Source organism: Kluyveromyces lactis (assembly GCF_000002515.2).
Source record: "Kluyveromyces lactis strain NRRL Y-1140 chromosome F complete sequence".
NCBI classification, from domain to species: Eukaryota; Fungi; Ascomycota; class Saccharomycetes; order Saccharomycetales; family Saccharomycetaceae; genus Kluyveromyces; species Kluyveromyces lactis.
This window is the reverse complement of record NC_006042.1, coordinates 1,185,560-1,205,572: the sequence shown is the minus strand read 5'-3', so window position 1 is coordinate 1,205,572 and position 20,013 is coordinate 1,185,560. Positions and strand designations below refer to the sequence as shown.

Genomic DNA, 20,013 nt, shown 5'->3' with positions numbered 1-20,013 from the left:
TAGTATACTATAGGAATTTTTTTTGGTCATTTCGTGAGATCTCATACATCAAAAAGCTGTTTAATTAAATATTACGGTAGTCATAGGGAATTCGGATTGAAGTAGTAATCTCCAGGAGGAGTGTTTGAGTTTGGCAAATTCAGCATGTTAACAAAAGAATGAGTGTGATCGTTGACAGGATTATTGTTGCTTCCAAAGAGATGGGTTCCTTCATTGAAAATAATATTCGTAATTTTGCGTTGATTGTCTAATTTTGACTGAAGAGTGTTAATTATGTCAATGAAATTTGTCAATAATGAACCATGTACATGTGATTCATATATCAAGAGGAAAGAGCATTTGGCAACCTGTAACAATTTGTCTGATAGATGATAACGGTCATAAAATCCCTGTCTTGTTCTAGCACCATTCTGTTTACATAGATCGTGGTGCCTTAGTAAGTTTATTGATGACTTGCTGGGTCCTGGAGCTGGTTCAGCGTAGCCTGAATCAAATTCGAATTCATTCAACGAATTGACAGGACCAACTGGCATTTTCAAATAGTTATAGTCATTGAATGATTGTACTAAAACTGATTCGATGCTCTTTTCCAAATGTTCAAGACTGAACGTATGGACAGCTGGAGCCTGTGGAGAAGGTCCATCATATGCCGTCTTTAAGTCAGTGAATTTTGAAAACTCCAGAGGGTAATTATGGACAAGTTTCGGAATCATTAACTGCTCTACCAGTTTCCGTAACTCCGCAAATATACTCAACACCTTGAAATTTGGAGTGGCTTCAAAGTCTAATATGAATTTTAAAATGCAAAGGAAATTGAAGAAATAACCCTGAATTTGGAACAACGAGGTTTTTGAGTAATCAAACTTAATTTCTTCATAATATCCCGTCTCATTGGTGTAGTAAAATAACGATGCAATATTTTTGATAGAAGCATTAACTGAGACCAACAAATCAATTACCAAAGAATCAGAATTTTTGGACAAAATATTGGCATGAATGGGTGACAAACAATTCTCGAAAATATCGTCAGTTAATCCGTATTTGGATATTATTCTGAAAAAATGGGAGTCCAATTTATCAAACAATCTCAAAGAAATCAAAGAGTTCTTTAAATTGATGGAGTCACCAATTAAGCAGTCCGATGTAGCAGAATCCTGATCGATTTGGGGTAAATTCTTCTCTAGTTTCTTAGTATCGATTTTGTTGATGAACACATTCATGTTTGACCCAGATAATTTTATTGAGTACTCATAGAAAAGCATTGAATTTACTAAAACTTGTGGAATAGTATGATAACCTAGATCATTAAACTGGAAACTTTGGAAAAAGTGTAAGAAATTCAAATGGTAAAGATGCTCGGACTTTATGGTAGTACTATTCCAGTTGAATGATAAAGTTGACCACCTCGTTTCATTATTAGGAATCATTATCGTCTGTAATTCAAAATTCGTGATGAAGCTCGACGAGGATAATCTATGGAAAATCTGTAAAAACTGACACAAGTTGTAATTTGTCAAAGTTGTTCTTAATTTTGATTCCCATATTATTATCTCAGCTTCCGACCTTAAATTTTCTGGTTTCTGCTGAACCAACGGTAAAAAGTAATTCCTTAACAAAGAACAAACTGCTCCAACTTGTTTCAATATTTGATCTGATCTGTTGATATCGGAGTTACTATGTTCAGCAAAGATGGAATACATTACTGACAATGTCAAAGACTGGATCAACCATAAATTCGAATTGAGTGGTGACGTTGTTTCATCCCGTTTCAAATTTTTTCTTCTATCCAAGTAAACGTGTAGTACTCTCCTTGCAATTTCATACAATTCCCTTGTCTTACTCGTAGAAGAAGAAGTAGTATTCTTATAAAGAGAACCAATGGTAGCTGCAAATAGAGGCAAGCATATGATGTTTGTATGGTAGATCATATCATCTACACTGAATGGAATATTTTTCGCATCATGTTCATAAATGTAAGATCTGTACGCTTCAGAATCAAATGACCATACCGATGAATGAATGAACGGGTTATGTGGGTGGAAGCGCATGATGTAAAGTTTTAAATATGTATTCAACTCATCGTTGGAACAAGTCAAAGAACAAGGTTTATAGCTAGGGCCACATATGCTTGAATAATGGATCAACGCATTCTCGCAAATGTTTCTGATATCATTATTGAAGAAATTGATTTTAATGTCTTGATCTTTTGGAGAAGCCTTTGATATATTACAAAGTTGAGAGTACTGAACATCATAAAATGTGTACCCCGGATCCATGATAGATTGTAACTGAGCAGGATCAATTTCTGTATTTGGGAACTCGTTAGAAGGATGCAAGTGATTATGATGCAATGAATTTTGTCTGTGAATGTCAGGGAATGGAGATGTAGTACTTTTCATTAATGTGTTATTATGTTCTTGGTCGTGTGTATCATTAAAGGTGGGGTTATCATGAGCATGAGCAATGTTATGATCATTGTTGATAGAATTATTAGTTTTGATAGCGGAGTTGGTGGTATCCAGGGGATCATTAGAAGGAGTGAATGCCGATGGGAGCATGAACTTGAAGTCATTGCCCAGGTTAGAATCATTTCTAAGTGGAGGTGATTCTGTAGGGATACCATTGTGGGTCATGGTAACGTTGGGACGAATCGTGTTGGAAATAACATCTTTCTGGATATGATTTGATGTCAGACATGGATCAACAGTGTTGCGGCCATTTTCCACATTGTCGTTAATTGAATTACTGGCATTGATATTTATATCAACGGTTCTGTCACCATTACCATTGAATTTAATTTGAAAGTTGTGTAAAGAGTTTGTGATTTGTTCAGTAGCAGTTTTATTAGCTGAGTCCTGATTTTCCAGTTCAGGTTTCAGAGCTCTTGCCAAAGTTTTCCAGTCAGCACCTGCATGTTGCGATTCTCCCTGAGACATGGGGAACGAGAACAACGAGTTTATCTTCAACGTGTCACCTTGTAATTCCCAAGAAGAATTTCTTGTATTGTTAGAATTTGGAGAAGATTCAGATACTGAGTTTGAATGAGTGTGCGATACGAGTTGTTCATCTGTACCTGGAATGATAGCATTATTGAAGTCATTAATCCAGTTATTTCTGTCCAAAAGATTGAAATTCGTTGGTTCATCAAACTGCGGAATAGTATCGAATAGATCCAGGGGTAACATCTGAGGTGTTGAGAAATCGACCCTTTCAGGCTTTTCTTGCGTGAAGTCACTCGATTCAGGTAATATAGCGTAGTTTTGACCGGACTGGGCCGAAAACGAAACTCTTCTGTGCACTTTCAATCTCTTCTTTGACATAACGTCTTCTTCATTCCCTGCTCTACCAGACAGCAAGGGACCAATGGGTTCATCAGACGTAGGCACATTTCTACTCGTCGCTGCTGCCGACTTGGCCGCGGCTTTTGCAGCAGCATCTGCCGCCTTCGCAGCTTTCTTCACCGCAGTACTGCTGCTCGTAGCATATTCCGTCTTGATCGACCTTTTACGGACCCTTTTCGTGGTCGCAGGAGTTACCGATGAGGAAACATCACTATTTGGACTAACAGTGCTATTATTGGGCGTATCAGTTTCCGACGAAGACGAAGGATCGAGCACTGCTCCATTATCCTTCTTCGAATCCCTACGCACTTTCCTTGAAGTTCTTCTGATATAATCGCCACAATTTCCACCGTGTAATTTTTGACAATGTCTGATCAAAAGATCTCTTCTAGTAAACCTTCTCTCACAAATACCACAAACATAAGGTTTCTCCTTAGTGTGAGACCGTTCGTGTCTCGTTAGGTGTTCTTGCCTGGCAAAAGCTCTAGTACAAACTTTGCAAACGAACAACCTTGGCTTCCCACTGGGAGTCACCCCGTTCAATCGTAGATGATCGGGCAACATATCAAATTTCTTGTTGGTATTGTTCGTAATCTTTGCCGGTAGTGAGCTTGGTTCTGCTGCAGCTGTAGCTGTAGCTGTAGCTGTAGTGACCGCGCTAACGTTGCCACTCCGTGGCAGCATCAACATATCGGCATGCTCATCGTCATCATGATTAGACAAAAAATGTTGCAGCTGCTGAGACTGAGAAGTCAGGCCTTGCGCTTGGTTTTGCCCCTGACTCTGACTCTGTACTTTCCTCTTACCGCGAAGTCCCGTCATATTCATCTGTCCTATCGCATGTGTGTCTCTGCTAATATTCGAACAGGCAGCTTGCATGACAGAATATATATCTAGCCTTAAACTCCCCTATGATATAAATACGGACTTGTCAAATAAAAAAGTATTTCTCAACGCTTAAAACTAAAACAAACACCAAAAAAAGTCTTGCAATTTAAAAGGAGGAACCTTTATATTCTAAAGAAAACAACACTTAATAATAAGACGAACCGTTTCTAAAAAAGTTTGGAACCGAGACCTAAACTTAATCCGGAGCCGTCCATGTAAATTAGTATAGTCATATGAAACTCGCAAACAAAAAAAAAAAAATGTTAAAACCTCAAGCCCGAGAAAGGTAGACGATACATATAATAGTCAGGATACTGTTGTCATATATATATTTAGCATACTATATATATGTAACATACATAGGTAATATACCGTTTCCAAGGGACTGTTTTTGGCCTATTTCAGCATAAAAATGCGGGACAGAATTCGCAGCATGTGTGCAGTTGAGAATTGCCTCTTACGGTGACTTTTAATTTCGTATTTAACGGAGATTATACGAGACAGAAAACAGAGAACGAATAGGCATTCTGTGCGCGTTACATGATTCAGTTCGGCTCGGTTTTACTTTAGCTTTTCTGCTTTTGTTTGTGTTTGTTATTGGCTTAGTCAATTAGTGCTAGTTTGTTTCTCTTGGTTTCAAAGTCCGTATTGTATGAACGACGTTTTGCCTAGGTCTTGTAAGCTTAGTCAAGTTTGAATCAAACCTGATCAAATTAATCGGAGAAACTGATTTTTTTTTGTTCCGTTTCGTACGTTGTTCTCTGAGAGTCCTTGAGTATTTTGAAGGCGTTTTATTTTTTTTAATTATTCTAAATTTTTGTGGGGGGGCAACGGAAGTAAGAAATAGGAAATGGCACTTTGCTGCGGGAAATAGGGAAGGTCATTTAATCATGAGGTACGGCTGTGATGTTCCTTTGGTCCGAGAGGGTGGAGGCACGTGACATGTGTCACGTGGTCGTTTTGAATGGCCGGGTAAATGTCGGATTTTCTTATTCTTCGAGACTCCCAGCAAATTCAATCTCATCACGGTACTTCGGATATTCTTGTATATATATATATATATATATACACTATTAGCTTATGCACTCTATGTCAATAACGTTCCACTTTACAGCACATTACAACACCCAACAATGAGTTTTGGTGGTAAGAAGTTCAGATCAAAAAGACAACAGCTGGCATATGAAGCGTCACTTGCTGGTAGGTACCAGAAACATATGAACAAGAATCCGTTCCTCTGGTTCGGTTTACCCTTTTGTTCAGTGATCGTTCTTGGTTCTTTTTGGTTATCTGAATTCACTGCTGTTAGATACCAACAGAAGGATCAGAAGGTTCAAGAAATGAAGGAAGACGATTTGGTAAAGATGAAGGCTAACCAAAGACAATTCGATATAAAAGAAGAATACTACAGGTTACAAGGTTTAGGCGAACAGGATTGGGAACCTAAAAGAATACCCAGATTCAAGGGTGAATCTGAAAACGTTTGGTAAGAGTTCTCACTGGCTACCCTTCTCCTGCAATTTTTTTTTATTTATGTCCTCTTCCCTCTCTTTTCCCCTGTAAATACTTTTCCAATTGGTTTTTAGCATAGTATAATGTGTGTTCTACATATTTAAAGGATTCTTTCTGCTTTTATTTCTGACATTTTTCAAAATGTAAAACATATGAGCTCTAACTTAAGATCAGTAGTGCGATTTTGGGATACTAGATCATATCGTAATCGATCGATCATACTGCTACTATAGCATTAATGGAACTCGCTGCATTCGCTGAATCACAGAAACAGAGTTTTGTGTTTACTCCCAAGTTCAATAGAGATTCAATTGATTCGTACGATAATGGATCATCTCCAGTGCCATTCGTGAAGTTATTCGATGGTCTCGAGTCAGATGAGAGTGTCTTGTCTAGATGGGCTCTATACAATAAACTACACGCTGATTTCCATACTAGCGTTGACACTATTCTAGATTCTATCGATAGAGAAGTGGTAACGAATATTTCCAATACAATTCAAAGTCTTATATCCAATCCCGCATCAGAAATAACTAGGAACGATTTTAAGACGTTGATTCTTTTGGGTTCCGATGCAGAGACCAAACTTGAAATACCAGCTGATACCGAAGATTGTTATAACGTTTTAGTAGATATAGAGCCAAAGGATGCTCCAAATGTACGATTGTTGTTGAAAAGAGTCATCTTTAAGATGTTGGAATCGATGGAATTGAAATTACAATCCGATCCCAATAGCGCAACAGAAGAGTTTGATGAGGAGGTTATGAAAAGTCTCAGGTTATACGATATGATTGTCTTCCAATTGTTTCAACCCACTTACAAGAAAAAACTGAACTTGATTATAAATTTGAAAGAAACTGAGACGTTTTATATGAACGTCTTACAAGAGTTTATAGATCTCATGAAAGCTACTTTGAAAATTAAAGGCATCCAAGTGTGTTTTGTGTTAAATCTAACAACCAATGTGGAAAAATTCGAAAATAATTTGGATCAGTCTATCATTAGAGCATTGAGTTATGATTTGAAGACTATCGATTTATCGAGTACAAAAGGGTACAAATACTCAAACTTGATCTTTCAATCTTTCCTAGATTGTGTCGATAGGAAGTTAAACTTATCCCCCAAATTCGTGAAGTTTGTGCTTGAAAAGATGGATAATAATACCAATCAGAATCTTCAACTTTTGTTGAAAATCTTGGATTACTCGCTGATGTCTTATTTTTTCAATAATCCGTATTCGATATTCATTGACGTTGCCAACATTAATTTCCTAGATGAGAAATATCTGGATAGACTCACTAAATGCCAAACCTTTTTGAACTTTGTAGAAACTATGGTGAACTCAAGGGCTCCAAGGGAAGAAATTGTATCATTGCTCAACAATGAAAATGATACGTTGGAACAATTTTTCGTGGACTTCCTAGTGGCAGAAAACCCCATCAATGACAAATTACATCAAATCGTTAACATTTTGGAGAATAAACTCAATATTTACGATTACAATTTGATTGATTTGTATTACCACATGTTGAACAACAGATTAGTCGATTATTTGAGTAAATGGGAAGCATGCGACAAATTTCGCCAAGAATTCGATTTCGAAAACGTACAAATCGTTTTTCAAGAGCTATTCACGTTGGACAACAATAACGGACTGTTATCCCAAGGACTTTTCCCATTCTTCAGGACTAATTTGGAAGACAATCTGTTAAACTCGGAAAGAATCTTGCCGAGGAGTAAAGTCATCCAGCGTATGGCGAACAATGACGATGAGATACGTGAACTGGACAGAAAACTCAACGAATTAATAGACCCTATTATATGTCAAGTATTCACTCTTTATCGTGAAGCCCGCTCTTTCATCAATGTGTATGATTTCTTCGTTGCCTTCAAAGAATCCTTACCAAAATCAGAGATTTATGACCTATTAAAATCTGTTCTTGCAGGAGATGAGGTGAAAACCTCTGTCAAAGACAAGTCCCGAAAAATAATGGAAAAACTCGATCAGGACGAATTCATGGATAAGTTAGCGTTAGTTTGGTTCATCAAGGGGTTGACAGAATGTCAATACGTTGGGATCTTGAAAACTCAAAGATATCAGACATATGAAATTGTGGAAAAAATTATCTGGAGAGGTATTTGATGTGAGTAACATTTTTATCGATACGGTAGTTCGGGAAACTATCGTTGAAATATTTTTATTTACTATGCTCCCGTTAGATAGACTGTATATATCAATTTAAATTTGTCGTTACTTCAATATATAACAAATATGTGGCTCTATGATAGTTTTATATTCTGGTGTTTAAGCTGTGATGATAAGCTGAATTTGTTTGATCAAGAACAAACTGAACAATGCTACGAACACGTAAATGGCAATCGATGCTGGCTTTCTCAACAATTCAGATTTGCTGTATCTATACTTCAAGAAAACTGGTGCGTCTTTCAACTCCTCATTCAAGTTTTTCATTTCAATAGTTACCTTGGTATGGCCAGAAGTCAAATCAAAGTAAGAATGAGCATATGAAGTATCTGAGGTATAGTTCATGACAGGGACTTGTACCTCTTCAATCATTGCACCTTCAGGAAGATAGACAGATAAATTGACCGAATCATAGAAAATGTCTTGAGGTCCTTGTAGCAAAGGAACTGAGAGAATATATTCTTCATCAGAAAGAACCTTTAAATAATTGGATAAAGGATTAGTCCAGCCGATCGTGAAATTGAATTTCCAGCCACCGTAAATTGGAAATCTTGGTTTTAATATATAATGAGAAGCAAAGATTTTGGAAGTAGAAACCATTCCAACTAAATCTGTGTAGTAGTGAGAATGAGAATCTTCTGGCAAGATCATATCAAGCGCTACTAGAGCATGACTTGGTTTTTTACCTAAACCATTCATCATAAATTTAGACCTTGAAAACCCAGATGCTAGCTCAGCAGCATCATTAACGAGGTCATAATCTTCCTTAAATTCTATAGTTGAGGCCCAATGGGAAACCCATGCTTCTCTATTCAAATTTGCTGCTCTTGTTAAAGGCAAATTATGTTCATATAAGAATTTGGATCTCTCAAAAGTGAATGGTTCAGTAACATCGTCGGTGGTGAAACTGTACGAACCAGATTTTCTCTTGCTGTTCTTGCTCTTTTCTTCATCTAATTTTTCAATTGAGTTGGTTCCAATGATATTTAATGTGAACTTATCGGTGGGGTATTGAGAAAGGGGAAGACTCTCGGTCTCTAAAACCAACGTTTGCACATCCATCATTTCAATACGCGCAGGAACAGGATAACGGTTGGTGTTATAACTGTAACTGATGACCAATTCAACTTCTCCTTGAGGCTGAAGCAAACCAGGTAATTTCACAGCTCCATATTGTAATTTTTGACCATTAGGAAGCTCTTCAAACTGGTTGGTTAACGCGCAATCAATGAAAATATTTTTATCCTTCAACATACAAGAAACTGCTGACAATGAGTCTGCAACTTCAGCGGTGAATGGAAGCATATATAAATTGTCTGCTTCATCCCCTATATTTCTAATTGTTAGTTGCAAGGCTTCGTGGACGTAGGATCTTGACAAGTCTACGGTTCTAGTGAACTCGACATTCTCCCAATGTTGTGCAATTGCACAACCAATGCCAAAATTGATCAGTAACAAAACTACCGAGCTCAATGATGCGTACTTCATTGTAGATCGGATACCGCTTTCTTGCACAATGCAGTGTTCAAGAAAATAGGTAAACCACTTCTTTCAAACAGTGCCTCTTTAATGTAAACGTATCTTTAAAGTAAATGTGCGCTTCTTCTTTTTTTTCTATATTTGATGTTTTTAATTTCATCTTCAAAGGTCTAAAAATGAAAGCCAAAGGATCAACTTTAGTCTGTAAATAAAAAGCCACGCGTTGTTTTGCAGGAATGCACCGCTGCGACACTGGGTTATGTTACGCGGTATGAACTAATTCTTTTGAAGCATTTCAATTGATTGTATTCTGAATACGTACCCTATCCCTTCTATCTTTGTGTTTTTTAATGAACGGTACGGAAGGTAGCGATACGGTGGGGTCTTCTACGGATGCATTGATTTCACCAGACTATTTACACTCCACCGGGTCATTGGTGCATAAGGACTTCAATGAACTCTTAAGGAAACAGGATCTCACGGGAAATCTTGTTGAAGTGCCGCGAGAGCATCAAGCTAAGGGAAACACTCCAGAAGAGTTACTTAACGGAATATTTGAAATAGCAGCGGATGATATGGAAAACGCGAATGTCCAGGATAATTACTCTGCAGAAAACTATAATAGTATATCAGAGAATTTCGATGAGTTACACGCCAATATATATGGTGGCAATATACACATTCCTATTCTCCAGCGACTATATAACATGATCCAAGTGTTCCTTCTGCGACATGGTTTGACTCTGGATTTTTTGACTATTTTCCAACGTTATGTGAATCTACTAGGTGAATCCAACGTTGATGTACTACAGGACAAGTATCTTTTAAATTTACAAAATGAATTAAGCAAAGGGTATGATTTTTCCACCATTTTACAAGACATCATCACAGCATTTCTTCTGAAGCCGGAGAACGTCATCATGAAATTGGCGTACTTTCAATTCAAGACGGAAAGACTGTTACTGAAGAAAGTGTTTTCAAGCTGGCAATTGAAATGCTCTTTGAACTACAACCTTTCAGAGCTTGAAGAGATATGGAATAAGTGCGTAAAGAAAAAATTCTTTCAACGATGGGTCCAAACATCTGATATCAAATGCCGGGAATGGGTAAAAAACGGAGACGAAGTATACAACCAGAGACTCAAGACAGGTTTTTTTGATGCATGGCTTGATAGGATCCATCAAATAGATACAAAATCGCAGATTGCTGATAACTTTTTCTTGGATAATACCTTTGCAAACATAAAAGCGAAACACGAGAGGTTAACGCAATGCTTCAACAGAACGAAAAATGTCAATCAAAAGCATCTCCTTCAGAAATCGTTCAAGTTGTGGAAGCTAAAAATGTGTGAAGGTCATTATAATCCAACGACAATGAAACGATACTTACTTTGCAAAGGCTTCACAGAATGGAAAAAGAAGTATGCACATGAAATATACCTAAGAGAACTCGCGACTTTCTCAGAACGAAACTTTCATCTAAGTCCGTTTTTGAATAAATGGATCTCGCAATATCAAAAGAAAGAGGCATACGAGCTGAAACTCATAGAAAAAAGTAATATATTCATCAAACGAAGGTTTTTTGAAATGATTTTACTAGCAGATAAATTGGTTAATGTCGAGTCGAAGGTACAAGAGTGCAACACTGAATCTCTGCAACGATATGTTTTATATGTATGGCAAAAACGCTTCGAAGAAAGAACTAATAGTCATGATTACGTCGTTCAACAGAACACAAAGATTGTGCGCTTTTACTTTTCTCAATGGAAACTAAAATCGGAAAGTTACGCAACAGCGAATTCTCATTACACCTCACTTTTGAAGAAAAAATTCATCCATTCCATCACATTGAAATGCAGAGCAGCCCAATTCAACTCTTCAATAAAAGAAGCCAAATACTCGAAAGCTTTGAAACTTTGGCGTAAGAAATTTGAGCTGAACGCCCTTGCTCAGGAATTTGATTCTTTAATCCTTAAGAGATATTACAATGTTGTTAAAAATAAACAGCATTCTCTGAAAGATCTTGGGAATCTTTCAGCTCGATGTTATGATAATGATATCAGTAAGAGGCATTTTATGGTTTGGATTAATCGTTATAAACTATTGCTTTCATCACAAAGGAAAGCAGAAGTTTTCATGAAGCTGCGCTTTATTACCATTATCAAGCGTTCAATTAACGATACTCGTATGAAAACTCGTTTGTCGATTGAACTCTCTAAAGGTAACAGTAAAATGCTCGTTGAAAATTTGTGGAAAGTTTGGAAGACCCGGCTGGAATCTAAAAGGCTACTTAATCTTGAAATGTTGCTGGACAAGTTTGAAGATAGAAGATCTTTACAATTTAACCAAAAATTCCTTTCAGCATGGATGAAACGCTCTCGCTTCTACACAGTTGAATGTGCATCTATCGCAGAACAGAGCTCCGATATGAGTTCTCTGAAGAATACTATGCTCCAATGGACAACGAAATATTCCAACATAAAATTAATGCATACAGAGGCTGCCGAAATTCATGACAGCATATCTGTTTCCAATGCTTTTGATTCTATTCTTAGAAAGCTTGAGGCACTTCAAATTCAGGACTCTAGGTTGTCCATGTATGTCGAAGAAAAGCAGGTTAAGTTGTTACTGAAATGGACCAACAAGTGGAGCGTTAAGGTGTTAAAACTTAAGCGTAATGAAGAATCAGTTGCCATGTTTAGAGTGAGATGGAACAGAGCTAACCTTCGAGCTATTATGAGTTTATGGAAGGAGAAAGCGTTTTCAATCGTAAATTATTCGTCTGGTAACGAACTAGCTAGCTATTCTCCCCAAAATGATGAGTTGACATTTCAAACTCCCATGAAATCACCTAATAATGCTGCGGTAACGATACCTGGCTCCACAAGAGTTAAAAGAAATAAAATGGATAGAATAAGGAATAGGTTTAGTAGGGCCCGGGGAGCAATACCAAGCCCAATCAAGACAACAAATGTGCTGGATAGCACTGTAAAGGCGAGATTAAGTGATCAGCGAAACACAGCTGCAAAGGACACTACAGGCGCACAGGCTACATATCTATTGAGTGTGAATAAAAGGTTAGCGGGAAAAACAAGAAACATCAGCTTCAACAAAATTCCAGAAACAAGCCTTTTCGGATTTCCATCGCCTCAGCCATTTGAAGGACCAGATCCAGATAAATTAAAAGTTGATCTCGACTTCTTGGAAGGCGATTCTCTGCCCGAACGTGACGATTCTCCAACTAGAAGAAGATCCAGACCGATTCAATGAGTCTAGTCTGATCCACACTTGCGTCCCATCGTAAGGTTCTACTTGCATCAAAGCCGGTTATGTAGCTAAGTACATTCTCAGTTTGTATTTGTATTATTATCATTATTCTGTTACCCGGCTATGTTGATAATGCCAAAATATTAAGGAATAACTGAATCTTTTGGCGGGTGGCAAACCTTTGACAGAAAGATACAACATTGAAGGAATGCAACCGCCTAAAAGACGATATTCACAGGATTGAGTATCATCAGTGAGCAACTGTATCAAATCATTCCCAAATATAATCGAAAATGGATGGAATTCAAGTTGATATGAACCGCTTGAAAAAGGGCGAAGTGAGTCTAGGTACTTCAATGTATGTATCAATAAGGGAACGTTAAGATTCCTCTTTCCCACAATCGAATCAATCGGTTTTAATGATATCAGTGAATACTAACTAAACTTAATTAATGTTAACAGTATGGCCGTGACTTTCAAAGATGGTGTGATCTTAGGGGCAGATTCCAGAACAACTACTGGTGCGTATATTGCCAACCGTGTCACAGATAAACTAACAAAGGTTCATGATAAAATCTGGTGTTGTAGGTCAGGTTCAGCAGCAGACACTCAGGCTGTTGCCGATATTGTACAGTACCATCTAGAATTGTACACCTCACAATATGGAGAACCTACAACCAAGGTTGCTGCATCGATCTTCAAGACATTATGTTACGAGAACAAGGATCATCTCACAGCAGGTATTATAGTGGCGGGCTACGATGAAAAAAACAAAGGAGAGGTGTATAGTATACCTCTTGGTGGTTCTGTGCACAAGCAGTCGTACTCAATTGCTGGTTCTGGTTCTGCTTTCATATATGGTTACTGTGACAAGAACTATAAGGAAGATATGACTAAAGAAGAAACAATCGAATTTGTAAAACATTCTCTATCACAAGCCATCAAATGGGATGGTTCATCTGGTGGTGTCATTAGAATGGTTGTCCTTACTGCTGAAGGTGTGGAACGTTTAATTGTGTATCCCGATGAGTATGAAAACCTGTAGATTAGACGATAAAGCGGTCTTAACCCGTCTTCTGTAAGCAAAAGTATATTAGTTTAAAGAATAAAATTGGTATATAAGAAGAATAAATCTGAGAAACCTCGGTTTCCTTATCATCAAGACCAATCTTAAGGGGCGTTCGGTCCTGAGAGGTATTCTGCCTTCGGCTTTCCATTATTGGTAAACTTTCTCAGTAGTTAAGATTATCAGAAAGGCATTATAAAAAAGTACAACGGATCATTAATACACTCTTAGCTATGCAAAAATATAGAAATGAACTTGAATTGTTAATTGATAGAAAAGCCCAGCAGATATTATGATATAGTAGTATGTCCTTAGAATGTTACATTAAAGATGCACTTCCGTTCGGTCATGAGTTCGAAATCATTAATCTCCAGTCAATTCCACGAGAAACCTCGCCAATAACTTTTCCAAAACGCGAAGCTGAAGACGTTAATGGAAAAACGGTGAAGACCATCAAGACACAACATTTCGTCGCATTATGCTTTGAAGAGAAGGTTGTTTTTGCTCTTGAAATTGTTGTTTATTTCAGTTTGAATTCTGCCAATAATGGTCCCGTAGAAAGGCTCTTGTTCGTCTCCAAAGCAGATACAAACGGATATTGCGATCTAAGACTTGACATTGGTCAGATAACTAAGTCAATAATTGCATATATTCTGGCAATTAGTCCAGGACATTATTTGCGGGCGGTAAAACCGCTGATAAGGAAAGCACTGAGCGGTGCAAAGATTATAAAGAGAAGTACATCAGTACAGAGAGCGTTAGAAATATTATCCAACAGACCGTTGGATTCGAAGGGGATAACTTCAAGGGTTAAAATCCCAGACCAAGATTTATACGTTTCATTCCCGGTTCCGACGGAAATTGTCACAAAGGTAAGTCTTTTTACCAGGGCAGAGCCGCAGTATTTGTTTTCAAACTCATCTAAAAACCCAAGGAAACACGTCCTAAGTGGTGACAAATTGCTCAAATGGTGGTTAAAGATTGTAGACCAAATAGTTGTCGAAGATTTCGATAATAAAACAAAGGCAACCTTACAAATACCGGGAGAAGAGAAAAGAGTAATTTCCAACTATTTGAGAAACACAGCATATCAAAATTGGACCGTAGGAGACATTTTCTCTGAAAGTCCGCAAGACATTGCATTATACAGGATACCATTATTCCCTGATGACCCCAAGGGCAGATTCCTTGACCATCTGATCAGTGATGGACGAATTTCTAAAGTCAATGTGTTAACATTCTGGACAGAATTGCAAGCAAGGCAAGAGTTCAGACTGGGATCAACTGTGTCTGTCATTGGAGTGTCAGGAAAATACATCGGCCGTTGCAATGAACCAGAACGGACTGATATAATTATACCAACCTCGAAGAAGAACTTTAAAAATCTGAAGAACTACATAACTGGAGAAGAATATGACACTGAAGAAGGTGCTGAAGAAGCATACATGAACATTCGAGATATTTTTGACATGCATTACTCCACGAAGATGATAAAAGTTATTGGAAACCACCACAAGATCGCTACTACAAAACGGCCTGAAATAAACACTATTAACGTAATAAACACTCTAAGTGTCCATAGGAAACCTAAATCGTAGTGTGACGGTGCTGATATATATATACTACATAATGGATTCAGGACAATTTGCGCGTACATCACAGCGGATCTCTATATTGGAAGTCAATTTTCAGCAGAAATCAAACAGAGAATAAAAATGTAACAAATTAAATCAAATAAAAATAAAAATAAAAATAAAAATAAAAATAAAAATAAATAAATAAATAATAAAAAATACCTATTGCATTGAGAATAATTATTTGAAATTTGATCCAATGAAATGGTTAAATATTGCGTTTGAGTGTATCTTTGATTGGTTAGATATTAGATGCGATCCTGTTAACCTTAAACTAGTCTATTAGAACGGTTAATTAGGTCGGAGTATAGTACACAAGTAACTCTGAAGATGTCAAGTCTAGAAGATTTGATTCCTACGGTGAATAAGCTACAGGATGTTATGTACGATGCAGGCATTGACAGTTTGGATCTACCGGTTTTAGCTGTTATTGGATCGCAATCTTCTGGTAAGTCTTCGATCTTGGAAACGTTGGTCGGGAGAGATTTCTTACCTCGTGGTACTGGTATTGTTACCAGACGTCCTCTAGTTCTTCAGTTGAATAATATTGATCCGAATTCTCCATTGGTTTATAATTATGACAATTCTTCATCTACGTCACTTGAACAGGTTAATGACGAGCCAGATGCCCGCACGGAGAAGGAAATGACCTTGGAAGATCATTTGAGAAAGAATTCAAACTATAAGCCTGAAATAAAGAATGAATGGGGTGAGTTTTTACATATTCCAGGTCGTAGATTCTACGACTTTTCTGAAATTAGAAGGGAAATTGAAAACGAAACTGCTAGGATTGCAGGGAAAGAGAAGGGAATAAGCAGAATTCCAATCAACTTGAAAATATATTCTCCGCATGTTTTGAACTTGACTTTAGTGGATCTACCAGGTATCACTAAGGTTCCGATTGGGGAACAGCCACCGGATATTGAAAGACAAATCGAGAATTTGATCTTGGAATATGTTGCCAAGCCAAACTGTATCATCTTGGCCATCTCCCCTGCTAATGTCGATCTCGTTAATTCAGAATCTTTGAAATTGGCCAGAGAGATAGATCCCCATGGGAAAAGAACTATTGGTGTTATTACTAAATTGGATCTTATGGACCAAGGCACTAATGCTTTGGATATTTTGTCAGGGAAGTTGTATCCTTTGAAGCTAGGATTTGTCGGTGTGGTGAACAGATCCCAGCAAGACATCCAACAAAACAAAAGTGTTGAAGAAGCTTTGAACTCAGAAGAACAATTCTTTGCAAAACATCCTGTTTACAGAACTATTTCAACTAGATGCGGAACCAGATACTTGGCTAAATTATTGAACCAAGTCTTGATGAATCACATTAGAGATAAATTGCCAGATATCAAAGCCAGATTAAATACCCTCATCGGACAAACCGAACAAGAATTGGCTACATATGGTGACGATAAAGTTATCACGAAAGAAAATAGAGCTGGCCTTGTTTTGCAATTGATGAATAAATTTGCTACTAAATTCATTTCTTCCATCGATGGTACTTCCTCGGAAATAAGCACTAAAGAACTTTGTGGTGGTGCCAGAATCTATTACATCTATAACACTCTATTCGGGAAATCTCTAAACTTCATCAACCCTACTTCTAACTTATCAATGACGGACATCAGAACAGCTATAAGAAACTCAACTGGGCCAAGACCTTCATTGTTTGTTCCAGAATTAGCATTCGATCTATTGGTTAAACCACAAATCAGATTACTTCTAGATCCATCTCAACGTTGCGTAGAATTGGTGTATGAAGAATTGATGAAGATATGTCACAACTGTGGCTCTCCTGAGCTAGCAAGATATCCAAAACTACAAAGTAAGCTAGTCGAGGTTGTCAGTGAACTGTTGAGGGAAAGATTGGGACCAACTCGTTCTTACGTCGAAAGTTTGATTGATATTCATAAAGCGTACATTAACACAAATCATCCAAATTTCCCAAGTGCTACAGAGGCCATGGCCGAGATTGTTGAAGCTAGAAAGAACAAAAAGCAAACGGAAAGACTTCAGAAACAGAGGGAATATGAGAAGCAGCTACTGTTAGAGCAACAACAAGCTGAACGTGAAATGAAGAAATCCGATTCAGTAGATGAGACAGAACAAGATTTGAAGCTTGATTCTGATTCCACAGCAACCAGCGAGCACGACTCTGAAGAAGAAAATGATATGAAGCAATCAAAGGATTCCTTCTTGAATTATTTCTTCGGCAAAGAACAAAAGAGTTCCAATACAAAGCTTTCTTCGAGAATTGATTATAACGGCTCTGATAATTCTTATGACATCGAAAATTTGCAAATTCAAGATTTTAAAGACAAGAGCGCAGATGCCCATACCAAATCTGAAGCTGCTACCGAATTTACCGAACGTGAAGAGTTGGAATGTGAATTAATTAGAAGATTGATCGTCTCATACTTTTCCATTGTTAGAGAGATGATCGAAGATCAGGTCCCAAAGGCTGTAATGTGCTTGCTAGTAAACTATTCAAAAGAATCTGTCCAAAATAGACTAGTCACAAAGCTTTACAAAGAGTCACTCTTCGATGAACTCTTGATGGAAGATCAGACTTTAGCACAGGACCGCGAAAAATGCGTCAACCTTTTGGAAACTTATCAAAAAGCATCAGGTATTATCGGAGACATTCTATAGTCCTAGATAGGATCCTAAGTTTTATTTTATTAAGTTCAAAATGTAAATAGAAATGAAGATAATATTTTGTATACAGAAAAAAAAAAACAGTATTGAATATGCAAAGCATTAACGTTTATCCGTGAAGCTAATTTACTGATGTTGGATTATCCAAATGGTCAGAATTTAACCTCAGATGTGGAAGGGATGCTCTTTCTATCATAGAAAACAATATGTACCTTATAAACGCCAGATTCATAGAAACGCCTTTATCAAAAACATCAATATAATCAAGCAGAAAAATATTATTAAATTTCCAAAATATTTCATTAATATTTTTATTTTCGGAACAATAAAACATCTTTAATATTTAAATTTTAGAGTAGTAATCAAAAATATTCTATTTTATAAATAACCTAGAGTTAACAAAAATTAATATATATAATTAAAATATGATAATTATAAAGTTATTTTAAAAATTAAATATAAAAATTATAAGTTTATAAAAATGTATTATTTATTGTCACGTGCATAATAAATAATAAGGCATAAAGTACACTTTATTGTTAGCTAAAGAACAATTCTAAAGCAGTAGAAAGGTACAAGAGGAACACATTGGATTGAGTACCTGACGACTACTAATATCTGTGACTTTGGTGTTGTTTAATTATTCCTTATCTGTTTCATTCACACTTTTATATTTTTTTTATTTTATAATTATTTTATTAAAATTATTCTTTATTTATTATTGATTTAGGACCATTTGTAGTATTATGTTCCATTAATTTGTCGTTCATGAGAAGTATTATCGACATATGTAGCTAGGTCAGTGCGAAAAACCCTAACTAACATAGAACTGGATATTCATGATCAACTAATTTCCGAATCATCTGCTAGCGTGAGGTTTTCTTCGATGTATCATTGAAAATGGTGCTACCTTGATCGGCATAGAAGTATAAGTTAAGTGATTGCGGACAGTAACTGTAAACTGTAAACTGTAAGAATGTTGCGAAGATATCAAGTAACGAACACATACTGAGAGTGTGCGAATGTGTTGGAGTGTAGCCGTAAACAGTTCCGCAACAACCATAAGCCAAAAATCCACCATGGAATGTCCCATTGGCAGCGTTGGTTTTTTTCCTAGGGCGTTGATACTTATCGAAAATTGACGGCTAGAAATGATAGAGCGTTAAAGGAATTCGTTATCGGATCTGTGGACTGTTTGATCTATGCTTTAGTGCAGTGTAATAACTTGCTTTGCCTTCAAGACATTTTACTCGTTATATGAATATTGCAGCGCACAAGAAATTTGTAATTCACTCACTACTAGAATGTGATCAACAGCAAATATTTCGTTAAACCTAGTATGGATTACAAGAGTCATGAATGCATCCTGCAGAATATTTTACTGGAGTTCTTTCCCCAAGGATAGTTGCTAACTCTATTTATTATTTTCAGAGAACATCGATGTGCACTGGAAAGGCTGAATCAGCATCCTAGTTTTAACATTTTCCCAAGTTGTCAAAACTAGTAGATGACCAAAATATCACTTTGTGAAAGGCCCATATCTTTGCATGCCCAAACCAATCATACAAATATTGAAAGCGTATATCGAGTTTTGGACGGTGTCCGATGCTTTATTATTCGTTTTTCCATGCGCAGAAAATACATTGATAGTGAATTTTATATGAAACGCTCTAAGCAGAATAAAGACATTAAGGACTTCCATAAACTCCTGCCAAATGTCTGTAGACTCCATTCTACTCAGAAGTCGTAGAAGAGCACAATAAAAAAAAGATTCCAGAGGATATGACAAAATAGAACATTTTAGTATCTGGAATAAAATTTAAACACTGAATGTCTTCATGTAGACACTAATATGCAGTGATGATACATTGTAGATTACTCTGGAGCTTGTCTACACTAATTTATTCGCATACATCTGCTCAGTACAAAAATGGGAGGACAACAGCACCGTCCAATTTCT

At 36.9% G+C, this 20,013-nt stretch overlaps 8 protein-coding genes across 8 annotated transcripts, besides 1 other annotated feature; 6 read left to right on the top strand and 2 right to left on the bottom strand.

The window, feature by feature from the left end:
• Positions 1-80: 80 nt before the first annotated feature.
• Positions 81-4,220, bottom strand: ADR1 (DNA-binding transcription factor ADR1; the record flags this gene model as incomplete). Its single annotated transcript, XM_455667.1, has 1 exon — positions 81-4,220. One exon carries the CDS (start codon positions 4,218-4,220, stop codon positions 81-83), a length of 4,140 nt encoding a protein of 1,379 aa, XP_455667.1.
• Positions 4,221-5,362: 1,142 nt separating this feature from the next.
• On the top strand, positions 5,363-5,719 carry COX16 (Cox16p; the record flags this gene model as incomplete). The annotated part of the gene is made up of 1 exon (XM_455666.1): positions 5,363-5,719. One exon carries the CDS (start codon positions 5,363-5,365, stop codon positions 5,717-5,719), a length of 357 nt encoding a protein of 118 aa, XP_455666.1.
• Positions 5,720-5,979: 260 nt separating this feature from the next.
• ORC3 (origin recognition complex subunit 3) lies at positions 5,980-7,884 on the top strand (the record flags this gene model as incomplete). Its single annotated transcript, XM_455665.1, has 1 exon — positions 5,980-7,884. One exon carries the CDS (start codon positions 5,980-5,982, stop codon positions 7,882-7,884), a length of 1,905 nt encoding a protein of 634 aa, XP_455665.1.
• A 162-nt stretch (positions 7,885-8,046) lies between these two features.
• Positions 8,047-9,432, bottom strand: OST1 (dolichyl-diphosphooligosaccharide--protein glycotransferase subunit OST1; the record flags this gene model as incomplete). The annotated part of the gene is made up of 1 exon (XM_455664.1): positions 8,047-9,432. One exon carries the CDS (start codon positions 9,430-9,432, stop codon positions 8,047-8,049), a length of 1,386 nt encoding a protein of 461 aa, XP_455664.1.
• Positions 9,433-9,773: 341 nt separating this feature from the next.
• SFI1 (Sfi1p) lies at positions 9,774-12,692 on the top strand (the record flags this gene model as incomplete). Its single annotated transcript, XM_455663.1, has 1 exon — positions 9,774-12,692. One exon carries the CDS (start codon positions 9,774-9,776, stop codon positions 12,690-12,692), a length of 2,919 nt encoding a protein of 972 aa, XP_455663.1.
• A 290-nt stretch (positions 12,693-12,982) lies between these two features.
• Positions 12,983-13,734, top strand: PRE3 (proteasome core particle subunit beta 1; the record flags this gene model as incomplete). Its single annotated transcript, XM_455662.1, has 2 exons — positions 12,983-13,047; positions 13,152-13,734. The coding sequence occupies 2 exons, from the start codon at positions 12,983-12,985 to the stop codon at positions 13,732-13,734; spliced, it is 648 nt and encodes a 215-aa protein (XP_455662.1).
• A 326-nt stretch (positions 13,735-14,060) lies between these two features.
• Positions 14,061-15,353, top strand: RTT109 (H3 histone acetyltransferase RTT109; the record flags this gene model as incomplete). The annotated part of the gene is made up of 1 exon (XM_455661.1): positions 14,061-15,353. One exon carries the CDS (start codon positions 14,061-14,063, stop codon positions 15,351-15,353), a length of 1,293 nt encoding a protein of 430 aa, XP_455661.1.
• Positions 15,354-15,719: 366 nt separating this feature from the next.
• On the top strand, positions 15,720-18,047 carry DNM1 (dynamin-related GTPase DNM1; the record flags this gene model as incomplete). Its single annotated transcript, XM_455660.1, has 1 exon — positions 15,720-18,047. One exon carries the CDS (start codon positions 15,720-15,722, stop codon positions 18,045-18,047), a length of 2,328 nt encoding a protein of 775 aa, XP_455660.1.
• Positions 18,048-18,361: 314 nt separating this feature from the next.
• Positions 18,362-18,558: a sequence feature (Centromere Klla0F).
• Between the last annotated feature and the right edge of the window lie 1,455 nt (positions 18,559-20,013).